The 25,750-nt window shown below is 36.2% G+C and overlaps 1 protein-coding gene and 1 long non-coding RNA gene across 5 annotated transcripts in view; one reads left to right on the top strand and one right to left on the bottom strand.

The window, feature by feature from the left end:
* Nucleotides 1–20,700, bottom strand: part of KIF20B (kinesin family member 20B) — a 75,905-nt gene extending 55,205 nt beyond the window's left edge. For 3 of the 4 annotated variants that reach the window (XM_046027858.1, XM_046027860.1, XM_046027861.1), the window contains exons 1-13: nucleotides 20,609–20,700; nucleotides 17,710–17,857; nucleotides 12,354–12,440; nucleotides 12,127–12,243; nucleotides 11,382–11,520; nucleotides 10,643–10,827; nucleotides 8,557–8,593; nucleotides 7,855–8,082; nucleotides 6,818–6,929; nucleotides 5,876–5,947; nucleotides 5,422–5,568; nucleotides 4,564–4,726; nucleotides 3,428–3,715 (exon numbers count right to left, since the gene is read on the bottom strand). In XM_046027858.1, coding sequence (XP_045883814.1) covers nucleotides 3,428–3,715; nucleotides 4,564–4,726; nucleotides 5,422–5,568; nucleotides 5,876–5,947; nucleotides 6,818–6,929; nucleotides 7,855–8,082; nucleotides 8,557–8,593; nucleotides 10,643–10,827; nucleotides 11,382–11,520; nucleotides 12,127–12,243; nucleotides 12,354–12,440; nucleotides 17,710–17,856 — 1,722 coding nt within the window. In that variant the 5' untranslated portion in view covers nucleotide 17,857; nucleotides 20,609–20,700. The remainder of the gene's footprint in view (nucleotides 1–3,427; nucleotides 3,716–4,563; nucleotides 4,727–5,421; nucleotides 5,569–5,875; nucleotides 5,948–6,817; nucleotides 6,930–7,854; nucleotides 8,083–8,556; nucleotides 8,594–10,642; nucleotides 10,828–11,381; nucleotides 11,521–12,126; nucleotides 12,244–12,353; nucleotides 12,441–17,709; nucleotides 17,858–20,608) is intronic. The other variant, XM_046027859.1, reaches the window with a different exon arrangement.
* Nucleotides 20,701–20,834: 134 nt separating this feature from the next.
* Nucleotides 20,835–25,750, top strand: part of LOC123955472 — a 54,308-nt gene continuing 49,392 nt past the window's right edge. Inside the window, exon 1 of the long non-coding RNA XR_006821285.1 lies at nucleotides 20,835–21,015. This is a non-coding gene — a long non-coding RNA (uncharacterized LOC123955472). The remainder of the gene's footprint in view (nucleotides 21,016–25,750) is intronic.

Genomic DNA, 25,750 nt, shown 5'->3' with positions numbered 1-25,750 from the left:
GGTAGTGATTATATTTAATTAAGGAAAAGTGAAACCTAATTCAAAAGTCAAACATAAAAGATTGGTTCAATTATGGTACAATCACACAGTAACTTACTGTAATGAACAATGATGACATTAATTATTCATACTTTGCACAATTTTGCAGAATTTGCACTTTCAAGTGAAGAAAATCAGGATACAAAAGTGTAATGTACAGTAAAAACCCATTAACATGACTGGTATGTAAAGAGATTTTTATATTTGTTTCCCTCTTTTTCTTTTTCCAGACTCCACCATAATTAAATAATACTTTTATAATTTCAAACAACCACATTTTCCCACTGTTTAAAACAATAAGCTGTAATGAGACCTGAGCTGAGATAAAGAGTAAGAAGCTTAACTGAGTGAGCCACCTAGGTGTCCCTATTTTTTAGCAGCAATATCTATAAGAGCCAAACTATAGAAAGAACCCAGATGGCCATCAACAGAGAATGGATAAAGAAGATTTGGTGTGTGTGTATACACACACACACACACACAAGGGAATACTGCTCAGCCATCAAAAAAATGAAATCTTGCCATCTGCAACAATGTGGATAAAACTACAGGGTATTATGCTAAGTGAAATAAGTCAGAGAAAGACAATCATCATATCATCTCACTTATATGTGGAATTTAAGAAACAAAAAGGTATCATAGGGGAAGGGAAGAAAAAATAAAACAAGATGAAATCAGAGAGGGAGACAAACCATAAGAGACTCTTCAACATAGGAAACAAACTGAAGGTTGCTGGAAGGGGGGTGGTGGATTGCGTGATGGACATTAAGGAAGGCATGTGATGTAATGAACACTGGGTATTCTGTCTCTGAAACTAATAATACACTGTATGTTTAATTAATTGAATTTAAATTTTAAAAATATATAATAAAACAATAAACGATAATGATTAAAGAAGAAATGTAGGAGACCTACAGAAACATGGATGAATGTGGGAATAGCTTGGGAAATCGCCTTATTTTAATAATTCTCAACAATTCATGCTTTATCATTGTTAGCGCATGATAAAGTTTTTGCTAAAAAAATCTGGTCTTTCTAGCTAAATGAACCATAAGTATTAATATGCCAATATCAATGTATCTCATAATGATTTTAATGCCAATTAAAATGCTAATAATACAAAGCAAACAGTCTAATCAGTTTCATTTTTTAAAGTTAAATATTATAATACGCTTTGATGAAATTTTTATTTTATCAATGCTATATGGAGATATGCACTTATACGATATAATCAATTATAAACTGTAGCATGAGTTTCCTCTGGTAAATTCAGAAATTTTACTAACATTTCAACTTTAATTAACATCAGATGTAAACTTCAGCTTTGAGAAAATTAATATAAACTATACTAGGCCTACTGATAGCTCCTTTTATCACTGAGGTAAAGTATTACATGACAGAGGTCCGTGGTAAACAAGATCCCATCACATAGTGACCAGATAGCTTGGGACTAGCATCTGAAGCTTTCATTCTCATTTCCAAACAACACAGGTGCAATAATGGTCTTCAGGGACAATGAACTAAATTATTAAAAGGAGAATATTTAAACCAATATATCATCCATCTACTTGGACTTCACAGTCCAAGGTTACTAGGATGTGAGATTTGTCAACACTTTTATTTTTTTTTAAGATTTTGTTTATTTATTTGACAGACACAGATCACAAATAGGCAGAGAAGCAGGCAGAGAGAAAGGAGGAGGCAGGCTCCCTGCTGAGCAGAGAGCCCGATGCGGGGCTCGATTCCAGGACCCTGGGATCATGACCTGAGCCAAAGGCAGAGGCTTTAACCCACTGAGCCATGCAGGCGCCCCTTGTCAACACTTTTAAAGCACGCCCATGAACATAAGGTTATCAGAGATCCTAGGACAATGGTTAAGAAGACTCTATACATATAGATATAGTTATGGCCAATTAATGAGGGGAACCAGTAATATGAACATGAGCTAAATCTCAGGATTAATACAATGTAAATAAATGTGTGAACTGTATCTGAACAGAGGCTAAAATTACCACCGTTCAATCTTATTTATTTACCATAAATATATAGACGACCAACCAATTCCTGTTTTTGAAGAAAGACTAATTGGTACTGGGTGGCCATTTTGAGGGCTTGTACTTAAGACTGCAAACTTAAGTTTGCATACTCCACCAAACTTCAGTACTTAAGTTTGGTGGAGTATGCCAGAATCATTGTGTGAAAGGATACTGCAGAAGAAGGCATGAACATGGTCTCAAAAGTATCATCACACAGGTGATACAATTTCACAATGAAAAGAGATCTGAAACACAATACCTTAACCAAATGAGCAAAACCTAGCATCACCAAGAATGAGGAAATCAGGTATCATGTGTCTCCATATAAGAAGCAATATGAAATTCAAAACTTGACCTAGATAATAGTATAATACCTGAATCATGAAGAAAAATCAAAGATATAGATAGGGTAAATCAAAGATTGGGGGGTATTCTACAAGACAACTAGCCTTAACTTCTCAAAAATATCTTTGTTAGATTACAAATAACTAAAGAAACATAAGAAAAAGCACAGTCAAAAGCAATTTTTTAACTTCGGTTGTAATCAAAAACAAAGTGCCCGGGGCGCCTGGGTGGTTCAGTGGGTTAAGCCGCTGCCTTCGGCTCAGGTCATGATCTTGGGGTCCTGGGATCGAGTCCCGCATCGGGCTCTCTGCTCAGCAGGGAGCCTGCTTCCCTCTCTCTCTCTCTCTCTCTCTCTGCCTCTCTATCTACTTGTGATCTCTCTCTGTCAAATAAATAAATAAAATCTTAAAAAAAAAAAAAAATCAAAGTGCCCATAAAGGACATAGTGGGATAACTGAAGAAATCTCAATATGGACAGTATAACAGATTATATTATTCTATCAATATTAAATTGCTTAGGTGTGAAAATGGTCTTGTAATCATAAGGACTATGTCCACAGTATTAGGAAACATGCTGAAGTAGTTGTAAGGTACATTCATTATGTCTATACCTTATTTTCAAATGGTACGGGCAAAAAATGTGTATTCACAAACATATAAAGAGTTGAACATGGTAAAATGTTAACTAACAAATCCAATGGGTTTTCACTGTACTAGTCTTTCTGTGGGTTTAAAATTTTTCAAATTATAGGAGCACCTGGCTGGCTCAGTCAGTACAGTGTGCAACTCTTGATCATGGAGTTGTGAGTTCAAGCCCCATGTTGAAAAGATTACTTAAAAATAAAATCTTTAAAAAATTATTTTCTTTCAAAATATAAAGCTGAGATATATAAAAAATTTAACATATTGTTGAAAAAAATTAGAAGACAGGGAGGCCTAAGTATTGCTAAATCTAACTTCACAATAATCATAAGCCAAGCTTAGAAGTACAAGTTCTTAATACATACTCTCTTCTCCTCGTAGCTAATGAAAGCCTTATCTTCCTCCAGTGTTTTATCTAGATCTTCATCAGTAAGTTCAGTTTCCACACTTTGGTTTTCTTCACCTTTTTCTAGATCCTCAATTAGATCTTCATCTTCCACCACATCTTCTAGACCACTTTCCCATGAAATTGTGGCTCTTTTTACATTTAATATTTTATTAACTGAATTATTAATGTCTAGTAATACATCTTGAGACTTGACAGGTCCAAATGATTTCTCTTGCGAAGAATTTAAAATGTCTGGAACACAAACCTGTTAAAATATCCAATGTGACTTTTAAACAGAAAAGGAAAAACTGTCAACTAAAAAATAATTTCGTAAATTTAAGTCAAATGACAATTCTAGCATTTAAAAAAGACCTATGCAAACAAACATACAAGAAGGGCTCCTAGCAGAAGGGCTTCCTGATTAGCCACTTAGTGAACTAGATGGGTGGTGGAGCAGTCAATCCATTACAAGAATACTCATAATGGGGGCGCCTGGGTGGCTCAGTGGATTAAGCCGCTGCCTTCGGCTCGGGTCATGGTCTCGGGGTCCTGGGATCGAGCCCCGCATGGGCTCTCTTCTCTGCAGTGAGCCTGCTTCCTCCTCTCTCTCTGCCTGCCTCTCTGCCTACTTGTGATCTCTCTCTCTGTCAAATAAATAAATAAAATCTTTAAAAAAAAAAAAAAAGAATACTCATAATGTGGGGGTTCCTGGGTGGCTCCATTGGCTGAGCATCCAACTCCCAGTTTCAGCTCAGGTCATGATCTTGGGGTTGTGGGATCGAGCCCCATGTTGGGCTCGACGTTCAGCTCAGACTCAGTTTGAGTTTCTCTCTGTCTCTCTGCTCCTCTCCCTCCCATGCTTGCTTTCTCTCTCTCCCCTCTGTCATTTTCTAAAATAAATAAATAAATCTTTAAGAAAAAGTAATAACACAAGGGTTAACTTTCAATCTTGTCACATGTCCTCTTACTTGGTCAAACATTTACATTTTTAATCTTCAATTATTTCCTAGGTTTACAGTTGTAAGTGCAAAATGTATTAGCTATGCTGAGAAAAAATCGTTCATATTCTAATAAATATGACAATAAATTCTGCAGAAATTTGAATATATTTACTTTTTGTGCAATGGCTGAGAATTTCAACACATTGAGTGTTTCATCATAGGCAAAATAACATTGGCTGATGTTGACAATCATGCATATTTTCCCTTTACCATTAAAAAAACTTTGAAAATAGTGGGTCAGTTTGCTTTCCCGGAAAGGTACATGCTGTTGAAACCTATGGAAAAAATTTTCAAAAAACTCTAAGTTAAAACAAATCTCATGAAGTCAGAATGCTAATAAATTTTACAAAGAAATAACTGATCTAGCTATCATGGACCTCTAGGTTAGTGATTAGCATATAAAACAGAAAAGTCATTTCCTGTTTATTCCTACTAATTTCTTTAAATACTGCTGATAATAATACTAACAATAACAATAACAATAACTCACTAGACAAAATGTTAAGAAAATCAAATTGAAGTGGGTTGTGTTTTCTAATGTTAAGAAATTTTACAATATATGCCATGAAACACCTTTACTAAAAATGATAAAGGTTAATTACAACTTATTCAGCTTAAAATGCTAATTAACGTAGAAATATATCACATCTAGAAGAACAAAATGATTAGTAAGAATAAAGTGGTTAGAGATGCTAAGCCAGGATCATGAGAAGCTTATTATCTCTAGTGTCTATTGACATATACTTGCGATGGAAAATATTGTGTTTACTTGATGAGTCAATGGCATTGACTGACATTGTTTTTCAATTCTAGTTTTTTTAATCCAAGAACTCTAAGTATTTCTTTCAGATTTCATGTATAGCCATTACATAAAAGCAGGTTAAAAACAAAAAAGAACTTTCTAAAATAAGATTTGAAAGTTTAAATATTATTAATACTTAATACACCCATAGCACTTCCAGCAACTTACTTTGACTTTTCACTGTTTTTCAAAACATTGATACACTTTCCCAGAGTCAATAAAGAAGTGTTGATATTCCCAGTCTCTCTTAACCTTTCCCCTTCATTCTGTGTCTTCATGCTTCTTTCTGAACCAGCAAGATCACATAAACACAATCTGAATTAACAAAAAAAAAAAAAAAAAACTATAAAAAGTTCTTCAAAACAAAACATTTCAAAATAATTACAATTTTTTTTTTTTTTTTAAGTGAGAGAGAGAGAGAGAGAGCCTTAGTGGGGGTTGAGGAGGAGAGGGAGAGAGAGAATCTTGAGCAGGCTCCATGCTTAGTGAAGAGTCTAATACGGGACTCAGTCTCACAATCCTAAAATCATGACCTGAGCCAAAATCAAGAGTCAGGCACTGAACCAAGTGAGCCACCCAGGCGTCCCCAAAATAATCACAATTTAAAGAATGCTCAACTTACTCACTGACTCGTATTACACGAGGCATTTCAGAATCTTCAATCTGTAATATTCTAATAGTGAATATGCTATGACTAAAAGAAATATAGAAAATCAAATGTTATCTTTCATTTTTAATTTCTGTATTCTAAATAGGCAACGTAAGCATCTAAATCAACATTTATATCCTAATACTAGGCATACCTCCAGCACTGCACTTTTCAACTAGTTGCCAGATATTTCAATCCAGTGTTCCACTGCCACCTACATACCTAATTCCCTAAAACCAAATATCTTATCTTTCATTAAGCCTCAAATTCTTTGAACCCTCTCCTTAACAATCAAACTTCTATTAGTTAAATCATTTATAATAAAATCTCAATTTACTTGCAAAGATTATACTATTAGTTAAAATGGTATATATACCAATTTTCTTTTAACATACACTTAAAGTAAAGCATATATTAGGCCGAAATACAGGCTTATCTGGATCATATACTATCTTCATGCCATACTGAGTATGGGGGACAGGGCTCTTTCCCCCTTAAGAGACAACCTGTTTTAAATATTTCACTGCTTAAAACTTATTTCCTTTTGTCTCTCAAGCCTCATCCCTTCCTTCAAAAACATCATTCCTTAACCCCTTGAGATGCATACTGTAGGCAACTCTTAAAATACTGAGCTTAGATATTCACATAAAGAATAAAAATACCTAAAAAAAATAAATAAAAAATAAAAAAGAATAAAAATACCAAGAGACTTCATGCAAATTAGTAAATTTTGTTAGAACAATAAATAGTCCTGATAATCTTTTGTGTTCATTGCTCTTAATAAAATATTTTTTATGCCCATGAATTCATTTAACATATCAGAGAACCTACTGCCCTCTTTAATCTTAGTTGTATTTATAATAGCACAGAATACCCTGGGTACTTCAAGCTCACACAGCAGGGCTTCCTCTTTACCTTCTACTAGAAGCATTGTTCAGTTTGGTGAAGGCAACACTCTGGTGTTTTATTCCTAGTTTTAAGAGTCTATACGCTTCTTTGGAATCAGATACTTGAATCCATTGCAGATCTTTGAAAAATAAAGAGGACACATATCACTTTATAAAAACAGCATTTGTTATACAATGTAATCTCTTTAGAGATTTGTAACCTCTTTTCCCAAAGACATAAAATGAAATCTTTTAATAACAAGGCCTAGGTAGAACCCACTCAGACATTCTGTATTCCACTAGAAGAGATACACATGAGGAGGATACTATAATTATTTTCCAATATTTAAGTTATATAAACACAGATGTTTTTCAACAGTAGGCCAAAGTGAAAACTGAAAATAGAAGAAACTCCTTAAAATTAAACATCCAGGGAAAAAAAAAAAAAAAGACAACAAAGCATATTATAGATTAAACCTACGAAATTACCTAGATGTGAGACACTGCAGATTGCAATTCATTAGTGAATCATGAAGTCAAATTTAGAGTGATAAACAGCATTTTATAAAAATGAAACAGAATACAGAAAAATATCAAAGTGTATTCCTTGTACTAAGGGTAAGTATAATTAATGAAACTTCTGAGTTGTAAATACATATGCATATATATACACATGCAAATACTAGATAATGTTATTAATATATGTATGTACTTTCTACTTTGAGTAGTGATTTTATAAAGTTGGAAAAACACCACTGTGGAAGAGCAGATAGATTCCCATAGCTTCATAGCTGCTACAAAGCAGCAGAACAATGTGAATACCAACACACACAGCTTTTCCCACCTCCCAAAATCCTACCAATGATACTCAAGCAAAACAGTATCAACCCTGTCCCCTTTACACTCAGGTTTAATTATCATACCAAAACATACCTCCAAAGCACAAACTTCTCTTACTATGTTGATGTTAATGATTAATATAAAAATTTTCTATCTCCAGCTTGCTGTAACAAAGCCTAGAAAGAAACTTCAGAGCAGTAAAATAAAAAGCATTCATTACTATACCTTTTATAAAAGAATAGCCCTTTACATCTTGCGAAAGGCGTAGCATCTTTCTCTTTTGGAACTTAGATAATACAGGAACAAACAAGTCATAAATACATTCATTGTAAATCTCAAAGAAAGAAACCCACACAGAAAATTTTATATTATTATCCATATTCAAGCTAGCTTGTTCACAGTCTTTCATGGATTCTTCAAACTCTGGGATATTCAAAGAGTTGGTTAAACTTCCTACAAAAAAATAAAAAAGGATAATCACAAAATTAAAAAACTGGCTAAAACTGAGATAAGACAGATCAAGAACCTGAAAAACTAAGTAACCTTAATCTTTCAGCAAGGTTAAATACTTTTTGGACCAAAACAGATGTTAAAAAAAAATCTGTATTAACTAAAGCTTGGCTGCTTTTTATCTTTCTTTTCTTTTTGAAAGAATTCCAATGAATTAAATTGAAATTACCTGTAAAGGACAAAGAAAAAATAGTATCTCTCTTGAATTCTACATGAAAGTTACAAGTGAAAGGGACTCCTTGTGATATTAAATCCAAATAAAACTTGACAGTGACTGATATTTCATATAGTATGTACCATTTTCTTAGAATTACTGTTATTAAAAAAATTAAGTCACTAGGAGTGATTCAAAAATTAAAAGTCCTTCAAATGTATTTCATATAATCAACATTTAAAAAGTGAGAAAGGAAACCTTACCATGAAGAGTATCGTAACTATCATTCTGCATCACAACCTAAAAAAGAACAATTTTTTTAAGTTAAAGCCATTTTTAGTTAAGGTTAAATACCCAGTACATTGATTATCTATCTGAATAAGTCACCATCCAAATCACAACCTTTCATCTACTCAATTTCAGTGACCACTATTAATTCTTTCCCCTAGTTAAATAAGAGTCTCAAAATAAGAAATCTGGGAGAAATGCCTGGGTGGCTCAGTAGGTTAAAGCCTCTGCCTTCCACCCAGGTCATGATCCCAGGGTCCTGGGATCAAGCCACACATCAGGCTCTCTGCTCAGCAGGGAACCTGCTTCCTCCTCTCTCTCTCTGCCTCTCTGCCTACTTGTGATCTCGGTCTGTCAAATAAATAAATAAAATATTTTAAAGAAAAAAAATCTGGGAAACCACAAAAGAATATTAAAAAGAATATCAGGGGTGCCCGGGTGGCTCAGTTGGTTAAGCGGATGTCTTCGGCTCAGGTCATGATCCCAGGGTCCTGGGATCGAGCCCTGCATCAGGCTCCCTCCTTAGCAGACAGCCTGCTTCTCTCCCTCTGCCTGCTGCTCCACTTACTTGTGCTATCTCTCTGTCAAATAAATAAATAAAATCTTTTAAAAAAAAAAAAGAATATCATCATATATGATCCCTGCCACTCACAATTACTAGTAATATTTCAATATATTCCTTTGTATTCTATTCTCCACACTTATTACACTGACAGTTTTTACTTTTATTTACTATGTTTAAAAATTATTAATAAACAAGTAATGGTGGCTGTGTAACTGAAAAGATGTGAAATACATTAATTATTCCCCTATTATTAACCATTTAGATCATCTACAAAGTTATGTCAGTAAAAACAATACTAAAATAAATATCTTTATTTATCATTTTTTTCTTCTGCACTCTAATTAGTTCCTTAGGATATATCCCTAAATGTGAATTAGTGGATGAAAAGATATGAAAAAATTTTAAGTTCTCACTCACAGTACTGCCAAACCATTTTCTAAAAACACATTTTACAACCAATATATGAAAGCGTGATTTCATTTTTCTAATACTTTAATAACTTCATAGATAATATGCTTTAACTGGATAACTTGTGAGGGAAATTTTTTTCATTATTAATGACTTCCATTTCCTCTAAGAATTTTTCTCGCTATTACCTACTAATTTCCATAATTTTTATTTATACTCACTATTTTACTTTCAGAGATCTTAATTATGGACTCTAAATTCTGAACTCACTGAGCAAAAATATTTTATTACCTTGAATCCCTGATTTCTAAATGTCTTAAATGATTTCTAAATGTCTTAAAAAAGAAAAAGAACCCCATCAATATTATGCAACTATCTATAAAAACTGTTATTAGTCTTAACAATCTTGAATAGGATAAATGTCTGAAAACGTTACATAAAATGCATAAGAAACAGGAATAAACAAATATTCCTTTACAAAAACTTTCTGTGTGGGGCGCCTGAGTGGCTCAGTGGGTTAAAGCCTCTGCCTTCAGCTCGGGTCACGATCCCAGGATCCTGGGATGGAGCCCCACGTCTCTGCAGAGCAGAGAGCTTGCTTCCTCCTCTCTCTCTCTGCCTGCCTCTCTGCCTACTTGTGATCTCTGTCTGTCAAATAAATAAATAAAATCTTAAAAAAAAAAAAAAACTTTCTGTGAAAAACTGATTGAGGAAAGAAAGAGGCCAATATAACCTAACAGATAAATGTTATAAGAAATTTTCACTTTTTATTTCTCACATTCCCTTGATTAGATTTTGTATGTACAAATTACTTCTACAATTAAAAAATTTTTATCATTACATATAGTAGTCCCTACAACAACCAAAAAAAATTTCAGAACCATTCACATTTGTACTGTTTAAACACTTCTGTTATTAGTACAATATAAAGCAAGAAGAGAGGTATTCAAAACAAGTTTATACTTTTCTCAAAAAGAAAAGACAATGATCACCACCACCACCACAAAATATTCTAATATAAGGTGAGACAAAGAGCTTATAGAAGATCATAATGTATATATTTTTCACATACTAGACTACTCCCATACCTCTTTAATTTGCCGAAGCAATGCACTTTTGCTAGCAACCTCTTCTTTCTCTTGATGTGGTGATAACCGTAAATATTCTCTAGATCTATGTGGTTTAAGGTTCATCTTTGTGTACAGCCGTTCCTGAAGACTATCAAATAATACATTCAAAGTTCGTGGCAGAATACCAATATTTTCTTCTGTGCCTGTGAGAAAGAATTTTTGTTTTACACTCTTAGCGTATTAGGAAAGTGGAGAACATTCCTGGATTACCAAGGCTCCTTTTATACCACCAATAGGCAAGAGTAAACAGCTATGAACAAAGCAAGAGAAGTTGAAGGATTACTCAGTTTTCCATCACTTTGCTCTTCATTGTATAATGGGACATTTTATCAACTATTCTACTGGTGCAAAATCTGAAAATGTCCATTCAGATCAGCCATAACATTTGCAATCACCCATAAACACAAAGTATAAAAGTAAACAAAATGCTTCCTTGGTTATCCATGCTTAACTCACTATGTCACATAAATCCTTTTTCTGAATTTTTATCATCTCATTCTCTATCATATGGGTAAAGCAATTTCACAAACGAATTAAATCAATCTGAATCAAAACCCACCAGCAATACACACTCAAAATGCTATTAGTATTAAAAATGGAGCAAATGTACTAGGTAATGGAAACATAACTACATGCGAGTATTATGAGAATGAGGGTATATTAGTGCTTTAATCCCTTCCAGCAAAAATAATGTTACCTTGAAATGTATATGTTTTTCCTGAATTGGTTAGCCCGTAAGTAAAAATCAGCCGACTCTGTCCTTTCAAGAGGTCTTTTACTGGCTGCATAATGCAACCCTGGAAGAATTCCTTCTGTGTAGTTTCTGGGCCAAAAACCTAATAAGCATTTTTTAAAATAAGACTTTTTAGAAAATTCAAGTAAATTTCTACAATCATTTCTAGCCCCATAACTCATGTTTTAAAAATTTATTTTTTAAGCTTATTTATTTAAGTAATCTCTACAGCCAACATGGGACTCAAATTCATGACCCTGATACCAAGAGTTGTGGGCTCCCCTGACTGAGCCTGCCAGGCACCCCTCATGCTTCAAAAACTTAAAAGATCTCTTTTACAAGATTCATATACTTAGGATAGGTGCCATATCCCCAACTCTCACAAATAAACATGATATTTTAACTACTGTCAGAAAGTTTTCAGGATAGAAATCTGACCTAGTCAATCAAGTTTTCATCTAAATTTTGAAATGAACATTTCTTAAAACAAAAAAAGGGTTTAAAAACTATAATCTATTCACTTCCAATTATATATTTATAAACCTGAAATTTGAGTCCTACTCTTGAGAAAAAAATACCAGTGCCTAACACCTAAGTTCCATAAGCACATGATGTGTATAGTTCATTATATACAATTATGTAGCTATTTAACCTACGTCAAATTGCTTCTACTTAAAAGAAAAATCTTCCGTTTCACATAGGTACTTACCTTGGAAAAACTGAATTTCTGTGCCATCTGTCCAGAGCTTTTCTCACTTAACCGACCAAGGATGCTTTGAGGATCTTTCAGCAGAATGGTCTGTGAGTCCAGCATATACACACAGCCCTAAAACACATAAATAAACATAAATAATCCCACAATAAGTAAAAAAAAAAAAAAAAAATGGCATTTTGTCCATTTAATGAAAGTAAAACCCAATTAAAGTCACCACAAACCTCAGACTCATGTTCTTTTTCTGACTGTGTAAATGGTCTTATTCGAAGACAAACCTGGAGATAATCTTTGGATTCCAAACTATTTGCCTTAAAAAAGAAGAACAAAATATTGTATTTTAAAAATGCAAAATATGGCTTTTCAGAAATCACCTTTCATTAAGTGGCTATTACTATAACTAACTGAGACTACAGAGAACCCCTAAACAAACCGTGATTCTTCTGTTTGTAATCGCTTTATATATATCTAAAGGGAAACAAATCTACTTAAAAAAAAAAACACCACAAAAGACTGTTCCTCTACCTTCTATATTTATACTTGAAGCTTACAATATGCCTCTTTTCCATAAAATCCTTACCTTTATAACAATAAAAATAACAGGGCTCTAAGTCACTAAAACACAGTACTCTGAATAAATTATATGCCACAGAACAGTCTATTAACTGAAATGTTCTATTCCATCTAAAATATTTTTTGCTATACAGCATTCTCTTTACTCCTTCCTTTGGGGAAGAAATAAGTTTAGTTCATTTCTTAAAATAATTATAAAGAAATGTGGTTTTTTTTTTAAGTAAAAAGGAAATAATTACTTAAACACACCTTACTAAAAAAAAAAGCACCCAGAAACTAGAAAATCTGAACAGTTCTATATCTATTAAAGAAATTCATCTTATATTGAAATAAAATAATCCCACAAAAAACTCCAGTCCCTGGTAATTTATTAGTCAATTCTCTCAAACACTTTAGGATATAATCATACCAATCATAGAGAAGCCTTTAAGAAAATAAAAAGAACACTTTTCAACTAATTTTGAGTATGACATAATCCTGGTACCACAATATGACAAAGATACCCTCAGAAGAAATTACAGAGCAATATCCCTAATTAAAATAGATGGAAAATTTCCCGAATAAAGTATTAGCCAATATATAAAATAAGATAATACATCCTGACCAAAACTGTTTATCTCAGGAATGCAAGATCAATTTAGCATTGAAAAATCAATGTGGGTAAATAACCACATTAAAAGAATAAAGTAATGTTTATCTCTAGGGACACCTGGGTGGCTCAGTCGGTTAAGCAACTGCCTTCAGCTCAGGTAATGATCCCAGAGTCCTGGGATGAAGCCCCAGGTAGAGTTCCCTGATCAGCAGGGAGTCTACTTGTCCCTCTCCCTCAGCCTCATACCTGCTCGTGCTTTCTCTCTCTCTCTCTAATAAATAATAAAAAAAAGCATTTGAATGACATGAAATTGACATAAGTATTCAACATCCATTCATAATAATTCTCAGCAAAGTGGAATAGACAGGAACTTCCTTCACCTGACAAAGGACATTTACAAATACCTACAGCTAACATCATATTTAATGGTGAAAGACTGAATCTAAGATGAATAGCAAAATAAGTAACAATACGAGGATTTCTGCTTTCACCATTTTTATCCAACTCTGTACCAGAGGATCCAGTAAATGTAATTAGGAAAAAGAAAAGAAAGGAAATGGAAAAGGAAAGGAGGCATCCCGAAAAGAAAAGAAGGGCATCGAGACTGGGAAAAAATAAGATTGTCTTCACTCACTGACAACAGTAATATCTACATACAAAAATCAAACAAAATCTACCAAAATGTTACTAGAACTATTAAATGAGTTTAGCAATGTAACAGGATATAAGATCAATATGCAAAATCAATTATTCTTTTATATACTGGGGGAAAAGTCAGAAATTGATTTTAAAAAGCAATACCATTTGGAATTGCATCAAAAATCATGAAATACTGAAGAGATAAATCTGACAAAAGATGCGAAAGGGCTATGCCTTGGAAACCACAAAACAATGTTCAGAGAAATAAAGGAAATCAAAAGAAATTGAGATACACCTTGCTCATCGTTTTGTAAACTCAATATTGTTAAGATATCAATTCTTCCAAGACTGATCTATAGATTAAATACGATGGCAATCAAAATCCTAAGAGCCTTTTGTTGTGGCAACTGACAAGCTCATTTTAAAATTCACATAGAGGGGTGCCTGGGTGGCTCAGTGGGTTAAGCTTCTGCCTTCAGCTCAGGTCATGATCTCAGGGTCCTGGGATGGAGCCCCGCATAGGGCTCTCTGCTCAGCAGGAAGCCTGCTTCTCCCTCACCGCCAGCCCCCCCCCCCCCCGCCCGCGGCTTGCCTCTCTGACGACTTGTGATCTCTGTCAAATAAATAAATAAAATCTTTAAAAAAAAAAAAAAAAAAGAAAGAAATGCAAAATACCTAGAATAGTCAAAACAACTATGAAAAAAATTTGGCGGGCTAATAGAACAACACTACCTGATTTCAGCACTACAATGATCAAAACAGTGGGGTACTGGCAGAAAGACAGATAAATGAAACAATATTCAGAAATAAGCCCCTACACAGGACATCTGATTGATGATAAAGGTGGAAAGGAAATAGAGTACAGAAAGCACAGCTTTTTCAACAAATCAGGCTAGAACAATTGGATACCTATACATTAAAAAAATAATAATAATAATCTGGATACATAGTTCACATTGTATATAAAAATTAATTCAAAATGGATCATATCCTAAATGTAAAACTAAACCTGTAAAACTTCTAAAAAGAACATTTGTGGACTTGAGTTAGGCAAAAATTTCTTTTCTTTTCTTTTTTTGTAAAGACTTTATCTACTTATTTGACAGAGAGAGAACACAAGCAGGGGGAGCAGCATGCAGAGGGAGAAGGAGAGAGAGAAGCAGGCTTCCCTGCTGAGCAAGAAGCCCAACATGGGACTCAATCCCAGGACCCTGAAATCATGACCTAAGCTGAAGGCAGACGCTTAACCAACTGAGCCACCCAGGTGCCCCTAGGCAAAGATTTCTTAAATATGACACCAAAAGGACCATCCATAATAGAAAAAAAATTTGATAAAATTAAAAAGTTCTGTTCTTCAAATAAACACTAGTAAGGGATAACAGGCAATCCATAAACTGGGAAAAAATATTTATAAAGTATATACCTGACAAACTAATGCAACTGAAAAATATAAATACTTAAAATTAAATAATAATATAAAACAAACCCAATTTTTTTAAATGGGCAAAGATTTAAATTGACACTTCACCAAAAATACACTAATAAAAAATAATCACATGAAAACATGTTCAATATCTTTAGTTATTAAGCTAAATGTAAATACCAATGTGATACCATTATATCTATTAGAATGGCTAAAAATAAAGACTGCCCAGAAAAGCCAATATAAAATTGAAGGAGTAGATCAAAGTTGAAGGACTGACAGTATACAACTTCAAGACATACTATAAAGTTACAGTACTCAAGACAGCAAAAGAACTGGCAAAAGAACAGAATCCATCAATGGAACAGAACATAGAGCCCAGAAATAGATGCCCATGAATACAGTCTACTCATCTTTAACAAAGAAGCAAAGGCAATACGATGGAGCAAAAACAAGTCTTTTCAACAAGTGGTGCTGCAACAACCAAACATCCACACGCAGTAAACTTAATTTAGGAAAAGTAATCTTATACCCTTCACAAAAACGAATTCAAAATGGATACAACCCTAAATGTAAAACACAAAACTATTAAAGTCCTAGAAAGTCCAAACCTTGGGTTTGGCTATGACTTTTTAGATTCAACACAAAAGGCATTCTTAGCTTGTGAGCAATACAAAAACAGTCCATTGCTTATATCCCCTGTGTTAAGTGAAAGAAGGCAGACATAAAAGACTACATGATGCATGGTTCCACGTAAATACCAAGAGGCACTTATCCCTTCCTCCCTTTTTACCTTCTTTCTTTATTTTTTTTTAAGATTTATTTATTTATTTATTTTAGAGAGAGAAAAAGAGAATGCAAGAGGTGGGGAGGGGCAGAAAGAGGGAGAGAGCGAATCCCAAGTGGGCTCCCCACTGAGTGCAGAGCCCAGACATGAGGCTTCATCCCATGACCCTGAGATTATGACTTGAGCTGAAGTTAAGAATTGGATGCTCAACCAACTGAGACACCCAGGCACCCCTCTTTCTTGATTTATGATTAAATAAGCTCAAGTAAAAAACCCTGGCATATGATGGATATTTAATAAGTATTATTTTTTTAATTAATGTTCCCCTTCCCCTTCCATCATTCTCTAAAATAGTCCATCTCTCTAAGGCATCAAAATTAACTATAGAAAATATAACAAAGAGGATATAAATGGACTGAAAAGTAAATGTGTAAGAAATAAACTCTAGGGGCAGCTGGGTGGTTCAGTCGGTGAAATGGCTGACTCTTGGGATTTTGGTTCAGATCAGGATCTCGGGGTCCTAGAATGGAGCCTGCATCAGGCTGCAGGTTCAGTGGGGGAGTCTACAGCTCCCCCTGCTGGAGCTCTCTCTCTCTCCTCCTTTCTCCCTCTATCTCTTAAATAACAAATAAATAAATCTTTTTTTTAAAAAAAGGAATAACGTCTACAAAGTCACACAACAAACAGTAGTAATAGGTAGGGTGGTAGAAAGAAGGACTTTTACTTTTTAAACACTATTGAGTTATTTTAATTTAACTAAGGCCTGCAATTCCTAGGGGCATAGTGGAATATTTTACATTTTTGAGGGAATCACAGGCATAGTTCAACATACTTGATATATGTTGAACACCATGAATGATTAGCTTCAAGTAGCTCACGGTTTCAATGTTAGATCATACTATTACTTTTGTTGTCATATCTCAGTGAAACTGGATTTTCAGTAGTTGCTGTGATTAAAAAAAATAAAATAACAAGTACTACCCTGAAACAAAGAAGAACAGGAAATAAAGTTGGCAATAACTAATCTGATTCCAAATCTTGAAAAGTTATGAAGTAGCCAGAAGGTATTTTTTTTTTTTAAAGATTTTATTTATTTATTTGACAGAGAGAGAAGGCGAGAGCAGGAACACAAGCACGGGGAATAGGAGAGGGAGAAGCAGGCTTCCCACAGAACAGGAAGTCTGATGCAGGGCTTACTCTCAGGACCCTACAACCATGACCTGATCCGAAGGCAGATACTTAACCAACTGAGCCACCCAGGTGCCCTTGCAAGGTTATTACCTTTACATTAAATAACTGTGGTAATTCTTAAAGAAAGTAATTTTTTTAATTTACATTAATTTTTTTCAAATGGCTCTTGGTTAAGTATAGATAGTTATAGATTAAGTAGGTTGGACCTACTACTTAGAAGAACTGATATATTTAGGGTGTCACGAAAAAATTACTGAGATAGAAGGTTGCCTCAAACCCATAAAGTCTAGAAAGCTCTGGTAATACCTGTCGGCAAGTGTCACATATATTTCCACTCAATTACGATAATCAACATAATACTTTTCTTGTACTTACCTCAGTGCTTGAAGCAACTAAGGAAAATTCACGAGAGAGATTAAGCTTAATGCCATCAAAATTTATTTCCGAAGGCCTTGCAATTGGGTCAGCACTAACAACATAAGATGGTCTAGACACTCCATCTTGATTTAAATTTGATTCCATTCTGCAAAAATAACAGTAACTTCAGATAATCTTAATAAATTAGCATCTAAGCCACCCATGATTTAAGAATTGAGTCCAGCATAACAGTATTCATTGTTTTTGCACAACACCCAGTGCTCCATGCAAAACGTGCCCTCCTTATTACCCACCACCTGTTCCCCCAACCTCCCACCCCTGACCCTTCAAAACCCTCAGGTTGTTTTTCAGAGTCCATACAGACTCAAATTTTTATGCATCAATTTGCTTTTAATATAGCTCAAATTACTTTTTTTAAAAAAGTCATTTAGAGTCTAACTAGTTTGCACATCCCAGAAACTGTACCCATCTGCTAGTCACAAACAAATTCAGGACCAAAAGACCAAAACCACTAATGCCTTTTGGAGTTCTCTGACCCGGGGACTCCCCACTGCGCTGCAGAGAAAAATCACTTAAGACCATAAGCCCCCAATTCTAATTCTTCCTCTCCTTCCCCTCCCAACCCCCTAGTTCCCTTGCCTTTTTACCCTTCTAGTGGTCCTTCACTCTAGTTTCTGGAAGGTCTCATGCTGTGGGGGACTTCCCTTGCATACAATCCCAGTAAAGCTCCTTGTGTGTGATACCATACCGTGGTCATAGCTTTCTCCTTGATCAGCCCTGAAACCCACAAACTCAATACAAGAGGGTTGTGTTTTTGTTTTTCCTAAATCTCCAAAAGACAAAGGAAATTATTTACTGTGCACAAAGCCCAGCAAAGTATAAGATCAACCAACCATACACTTAAATAAGTTTAGTACCTTGGCTGCTTTTGTCTTTATTGTATTAAATCAGTGACATAATAAAAATGGGATAATTACTTAAACATAGTTTGATAGAGTATTTCAAACATGCAATGTATGGGTGAAAATTAAGAAAAGGGATATGTGATAGAGTAAAAATAACCACTGATCTACAACATAGAGGAAAAGTTTGCAAAAACATTAAAGCACTGGCTTGACATCACATAAATAAAATTTTATGGAAACGCCCATGAATTTGGAAGATAAATTTCACTTTGTCTTCAATTAATTTCTGGTTTAAAAAAACAGGTAAATTTTTTTATTAAATTATTGAATTAAAAAGAATAACTAGGGGTGCCTGGGTGGCTCAGTGGGTTAAGCCTCTGCCTTCAGCTCAGGCCGTGATCCCAGGGTCCTGGGATCGAACCCCATATCAGGCTCTCTGCTCAGTAGGGAGTCTGCTTCCCCCTCTCTCTCTGCCTGCCTCTCTGCCTACTTGTGATCTCTGTCAAATAAATAAATAAAATCTTTTTTTAAAAAAAGAATATATCTCTTTTAAAAAGTAAGGTTACAGTATTTGCACTTGTTCATATGTTCAGTTTCAATAAACTGCCTCTTAACATTTATAAAATTGAGATGTACTGTCACATCTTGTACTTTTGGTTAACTTCTACTTGCGTGTGAGAAGTTAACTTCTCCCTAACTAGACTAAAGATCTCTTGACAGCAAGAACTTTCTTTGTCTTATACTACTCTGTATCCCCGACAACAAATTCAGAGATGCATGAGTGATAAAAACTCCCTGTCTGATGACTTAAATAGTAATAATAAAATCCTCTAAACCAAAATATAAAAATTGGTACTACTCTTTCAGTGATAATTATCTTTAGCAGCACCAGGGTTCAAGACTTCATTTCTCATTTCAAAAGGCTATTCCCATGACTGAAAAACTGCATCTTTTATCTTCTCTCCAGTGAGAGCCCATGGTTGAACACTGGTGAAAAATAACAAATCTGCTACTGAATGAGGTTTCTGAATGTCATCCACAAAATGCAGTCTCAAATATCTATCATCTAATTGATGAATCCTTTATATGATTTTTCAAATTGAAGTCTTGGGTCTTGGACATCTAATTTTATATATATATATATAGCTATCGCTGCTTCTGGGTAAACATGCTACTTGGTTTTAAAACCAACAAAAGCAAGCTTGAATCTGGTCACTTTAAGCAAGGATTGCTTAAGGTACGAACTTGTATCAACTAATCATTCAGCAAAGAATATTAGAGGGTGTGTCATGCAGGAATCACTGAAGCAGGTAGTGGAACGACATGGAGGGAAACATTCTAAAAAGAGGGGGATGAGAGCAGTCATTGAATTCGCCACACACACTCCCTTCCACTTGGTACTGCAAAGCCTAAGAGGGCAAGCCCCAGGCACCTGCGGCAGCCTGGAAATTAACACACAGATGGCTGCAACAGGGCTCTCTGCAAAAAGAGGTCATAGCACCTGCCAAGCAAACTGCTCACCTCGGGGATTCAGAAAACTAGGCTTGGCAATGGAGACCTGCGCCTCAACAGCAGCAAAGCAATAGTGAAAACATTAATGACTGCAAACACCTGGTGCCTAATATATACTAGCACTGTTTCTAACAACTTCCCATACTGTATTATCTTCACAAGGACCGAGAAAAGTAAGTACTATTATTAGCCCTTTTAACAGATGACCCAGAGAGATTAAATATGTTGCCTTGCCTCCCTCAGCGAATATGCGATGGAGACAAGATTTAAGCTCCAATCCAAGTAGTATGGCTCAACCCTACGGTGCGCAGGCGGCGCCCACTGTCCCCAGGAGCACCCATCGCCCTATAACCCAGTTCCTGAGAGTGACCTCACGGGCATCGCGATCCCCGTCGGAAGGCACTCACACCGCCAGCTCGTTTCCCAGCCTCAGGCCTCGTATATGCGCAGTCACCCCACCTCCTTCCTCGCACCCTCACCTGGACACACCGCTTCACCTGCAAAAATTGGGCCGCCCAACCTGCGCGCAGCACCGCGGTGTTTTCGTTTTCAAATTCAAACAATGGCGGCGAAGTTGGCGCACGGAACGCTGGGAGTGGGCGGAGCTTCCGGAAAGAAGCCAGGGAGTGCCGAGACTCGCGCGGTGGGTTTCCCACCCGCTCCCGGAAGAAGCTTTCAAATCTGGGGCGGATCTCAGGACGCGGGTCGTCACTAGGCGTAGGGGCTCGTGGGCCGCGGGCGGGAGGAGGCTTGGGGTTACACGCAGAGTCAGGTGTGCAGCGCGGCTTGGGGCGCTGCATGGTTCCTCCGGCGGGTACCATCTCTGTTGGCATGGACCCCAGTCTCGGATACCGTCCTGGAGATGAGACGTAGCAAAGGCCTGGAGGTGAGGCCGCTGCCACCGCACTTGGCCCCGTGACTCCCTCAGAGACGGGCGGAGGAACGGAGAGTTAGCCTCTGCCCTGACGCGTCCCTGCAGGCGGGAACAGGCCTCGCCTCCCGAGAGTCGCTTAGAACTAGGGCAGTCTGCACCCAGAGGGAGACTTCTCTCGCTGCCTGACCTCACCTGTCATCCCCAGCGACCCTCCTGGACGGACGAAATAAGTTTCTCCCAGAATAGACGTTTATAGGCATTTTCTTTTTTCTTCTTTTTTAATCTTTCTTGCCATTCCGAAAATATAAAGCACCTACCGCTGCCAGGCGCTGTGCTGTGACAGTCTAAATCCTATGCGTAGGCAAGGTCTTTGCTCAAAACGTTTAAGTGCCGGTAAGCTGTATCTGCTTCTTTTAAAGTGATCCTCTTCTTTCGTGTGTTGCTATAATATTCACGACAAGCATTTATTACTTAGGCCGCCTCTCCCTGCTGTGCTTGATTTTAAAGAAAAATGACCTAAGGTTAATTGAAATTTTACTTTATGGCAGCCTTGGTATTACGCATATAAAGTGGATCCTCTTACTAATCCTGAGAACAGCCCTTTGAGGTAGGTACTGTTATTATCCCCATTTTATCGATTCCGAGGAAACGGTGTTCATATGGTTACGTAATTTGCTAAAAAACAAACAAACAAACAAACAAAAAACCTATGGCTATTAAGGGAGGAGTTGGGAATTTAAGTCAGCGGAATGATTTCATAGACCCACCCTCTTACATAGGGTCTTATTTTTTACTATTTTGCTTGATTAGGAGCAGTTTTAGAATACCTACTTTGATGACCTTCAAGTCTTCCTTCTTTATCATTCTATGCATCTCCTTCCATTTACCCCTTCTCTAACTTCCCACTGTCTCCTCATTCAGTTCGTCTTCTTTCCCCACAAGATAATCATTTAAAGTGAGCCATTTTGGAGTAGAGGAGAGGATGAAAGGCCAAGAGTTAAAATGAACAGAGAAAATCAATGTAAAGGGGAAGACACGAGGGAAGATAAAATAAAAGCTATGTCCTCCTCTCCAGGCTGGGACGAAAGTCTTTGGTGAACTCAGTGTCAAAGTCTCCTTTGCTCTTTCAGGCAGGTCTACCCCTAAATCTGTGTTTCTTGTCATACCTCACAACACCTTTATTGCTTTTATTTTAAGATTTATTTATTTATTTATTTATGTAAGAGAGAGAGAGAGAGAGAGAGCGAATGCACAATGGGGGGGGGGGGGTGAGGGGCAGAGGGAGAGGGAGAAGCAAACTCCCCTGCTGAGCACAGAGCCCAACCCATGACCCGGAAATCATTACCAGAGCCAGAGGGGAAGGCAGATGCTATGCAACTAAGCTACCCAGGCACCCCTGCCTTTATTTCTTTTACCAGCTGTTACTGAGTACCCCCTCCTGAACCCTCCAGGGGCTCTATTTATTATTTGACAAATACTTATTGAAAACCTGCTTGCTGTGTGCCAAACGCTAGGCTGGAAGTTAGGGAAACGGTGGAGGAGAGTGAGCAAAATAGACACTAACCCTCAAGGAGCTTACTTTCTAATGGGAGAAACAATCAAGTTTAAAAATACAAATAACTGAGAAATTACAACTGTACTGAGTGGTTTCAAGGAAAATATTCTGAGAGCTGTAAGACTATGTCACAGGGAATCTGAGCAAATAATGTTTGATCTGCATCTGCAGGGCTCATTAGGAAATTAACCAGGTTTTAAAAAGAGAGAAAGGAGTAAGCATTCCAGACATAGGAAAAATAATACCAGATACAGGGGAAGCAAAAAAAAAAAATCCAGTGGATTCTCTTGTTTTTATCTTGCTCCCAGAAGCAGCCACACAGTTAAATGCTTGAGCCTTGCCACCCTCATTTGGCTTCTGGGTCAGCAAAAAGTCATTTTGTCCTTGTTTACTCCCAACCTTACTAACCACCTGTCTTAATCTCCTTTTCTATCTCTTCTCTCTAACCTCTAAATTATGGGCATCCTCAGAGCTTGGTCCTGAACCCACCTTTTCCTCTCCTCTATAGTCGTCCTCTTGGCAACCTCATCAACTCCCATGGTTTTAAGTGTCTTTATCCTTACTGGTGACTTCCAAATTCCTCGTCCTTTCCAGACCTCTCCTCTGAACGCCAACCAGATGCAAATATCTGAGTACCCACTTAACATCTCTACTATATTCAATATGGGACGGTGATTTTTCACTCCAAACCCCAACTTCTCTCCTCCCCAGTCTCCATCTCAGTGAATGACACCACCATGTCCCTGCCCAGTTACTCAAGACAAATAAAAGAATCATCCTTGGGTCCTCCTTTTCCCTCAGCAGTTTCACTCAGTTCATAAACAAATGTATCTGTTGTGCTTTTGTGTTATAAGTAAAATAAACACCTATTTCCCTTTTCATTGCCCAGACCACCATAGCCTTCCAACTTGTCTCCCTGCTTAAGATCCTGCTCTCCTCCACAACATTCTTCATAGAGCAACCAAACTAATCTCAAGGGGGTAATGATCAAGTGACTCCCTGTCTTAAAGCTCTTCAGTGATTTCAGAAAAAATTCATATTTATATTTTTAAGGGAAGAAAACAGATACAAAAGAACTTACAAAGTACACTACATTTTGTGTAAGAAAGAAGAAATGAAAGTGTTCATACATACATACTACACACATGTTGGACCTGTTTTTTAAGAAATAAATTCAAAAACTGTAAATCACAAAATTAGCTGAAAATAGTTCCCTGTGGCAGGTGGGAATGTTTTGCAGGGACTAGTGATGGCAGTGTGGCTTCTCTGAATAACCTATATAAATATTGTATATATACCTGTGTGTATACACACACACACACACACACACACACATATATATATATAAATAATTTTTTTTTGCCTTTTCAAAACATTAATCTAGGGGCATCTGGGTGGCTTGGTGGGTTAAGCCTCTGCTTCCCCCTTCTCTGCCTGCTTCTCTGCCTACTTGTGATCTCTCTGTCAAATAAATAAATAAATAATCTTTTTTAAAAAAACCATTGAAAAGAAAAACATTAAATCTAAAACCCTAGAAGTAAAAGCAAGACCTAAAATTTAATACAAAGAAAGAAATGAACATACTTGAATATCAAATTGCCAGCATAACTATACAGAGAAAAGGCATTCAGTTAATTAATTGAGCACAGTACTCTATCAACTGGAAGTAGGAGTTGTTGGGTACAACGTACAGTGCAAAGAAATCAATAACATCACCTAGTAGGTTTGATGTTGAAAGGGGTATTGGTGTAGCAATTTTGAAAGTACTATGCATGAGTTATAGGACAAAGCAAATGAGGAAATATATTCATGTGACTTAGAACCGAGGTTCTCTCGGTAGGAGAAGAAGATAACAAATACAGAATGATAGAGGCTAAGAAAGAATCCCACAGTGCTGGATTTGAATTGGTGGTAGTAAAATAAAGTTATGATTTTTTTTTTCTCAGTTGGTCCATTAACAGGGCCTAGAGGCATAGAAACCCTGACACCCCAGTGAGAATAAGCACGCCTAGCATCAAGCCACCCACACAGTTGCTAAACACCATTCATCCACTAAAAGGAAATCAGTGCTCCTTGGAGAGAAGGCTAATTCACACCTGGAGCAAAGAAATTGCAAAATGAGTCTGGAACATTCTTCTCAGAAACCAAAGAAGTCCTTAGAGATTAAGAGGGACATTTCAAAGGATATTGGACCTGGATTAACAGAGCTACTATTGACCACACTTGAAACAATTTGAGCATTGAAAAGAGTATTAATGATGGTGAGAAACCAAAACAGATTTAATTTTTTTTAAGTTGTCTCCACAAAAGGGAGAGATGAAATAAAAATGAAAAGTTCTTCTTTACACAGGAATGCCAGTTAATGAATACAAATGAAACAATAAATAGAAAATCCCCATTTTGCACTTTCCCATATAAAAATTAATATGAACCACACCTGGGTGGTTCAGGTGTTTAAGCATCAGTCTTCAGCTCAGGTCATGATCCCTGGGTCCTGGGACTGAGTCCTGCTTTTCCCTCTGCCTGCTGCTCCCCATGCGTGTGTGCTCACTCATTTTCTCTCTCTCTCTGTCTCCCCCTCTAGCAAATAAATAAAATCTTATCAATACATGCTGAAACAGTGGATGAAATGAAATGAAATGCTAAAATCATTGGCTGAAAGGTTGTTGGGGAACAGCACATTAACACTCTCTCAAAGAGCATCCTAGAGATTATTTCACAATTACAAAGGGAAAGGGTAATATTACAACACAGAGATTTATTTATTAGATATACCTTAGCCAAATGAGGAAACAGCATCACCAACAATGGAGCAATTTATCACCTGATGATATCTGTGCCAGAAATGTTTAACTTAAATCTAATTATGAGGAAACAAAACAAAACAAAAAGAATATAGAACACTGTAAAAGACAACAGGCCTAGGTTCTTTAAAAAATGTCAGGGGAAATAGTGTCAGGGTCAAGGGAAAAAAAGAAAAACTAGGTAGAGGATTGCATTAATCAGGAGACAAATATTACAAACGAAATTCACAAATCTTGGTTCATAATTGTTTTATTTTTGTAAGAAGTAACTACAGAAAAACATTTTGTGGAAAGTTGGAGAAATTTAAATATGGTCTATAAGATGATACTGGACCAATATTAAATGTTTTGGCATGTGATAATTTGTGACTATGTAGAAGATTGTTTT

The sequence above is a fragment of the Meles meles genome, chromosome 13, assembly GCF_922984935.1.
Source record: "Meles meles chromosome 13, mMelMel3.1 paternal haplotype, whole genome shotgun sequence".
NCBI lineage: Eukaryota > Metazoa > Chordata > Mammalia > Carnivora > Mustelidae > Meles > Meles meles.
The sequence above is the reverse complement of the archived record's forward strand: the minus strand, read 5'-3'. Positions and strand labels throughout refer to the sequence as shown.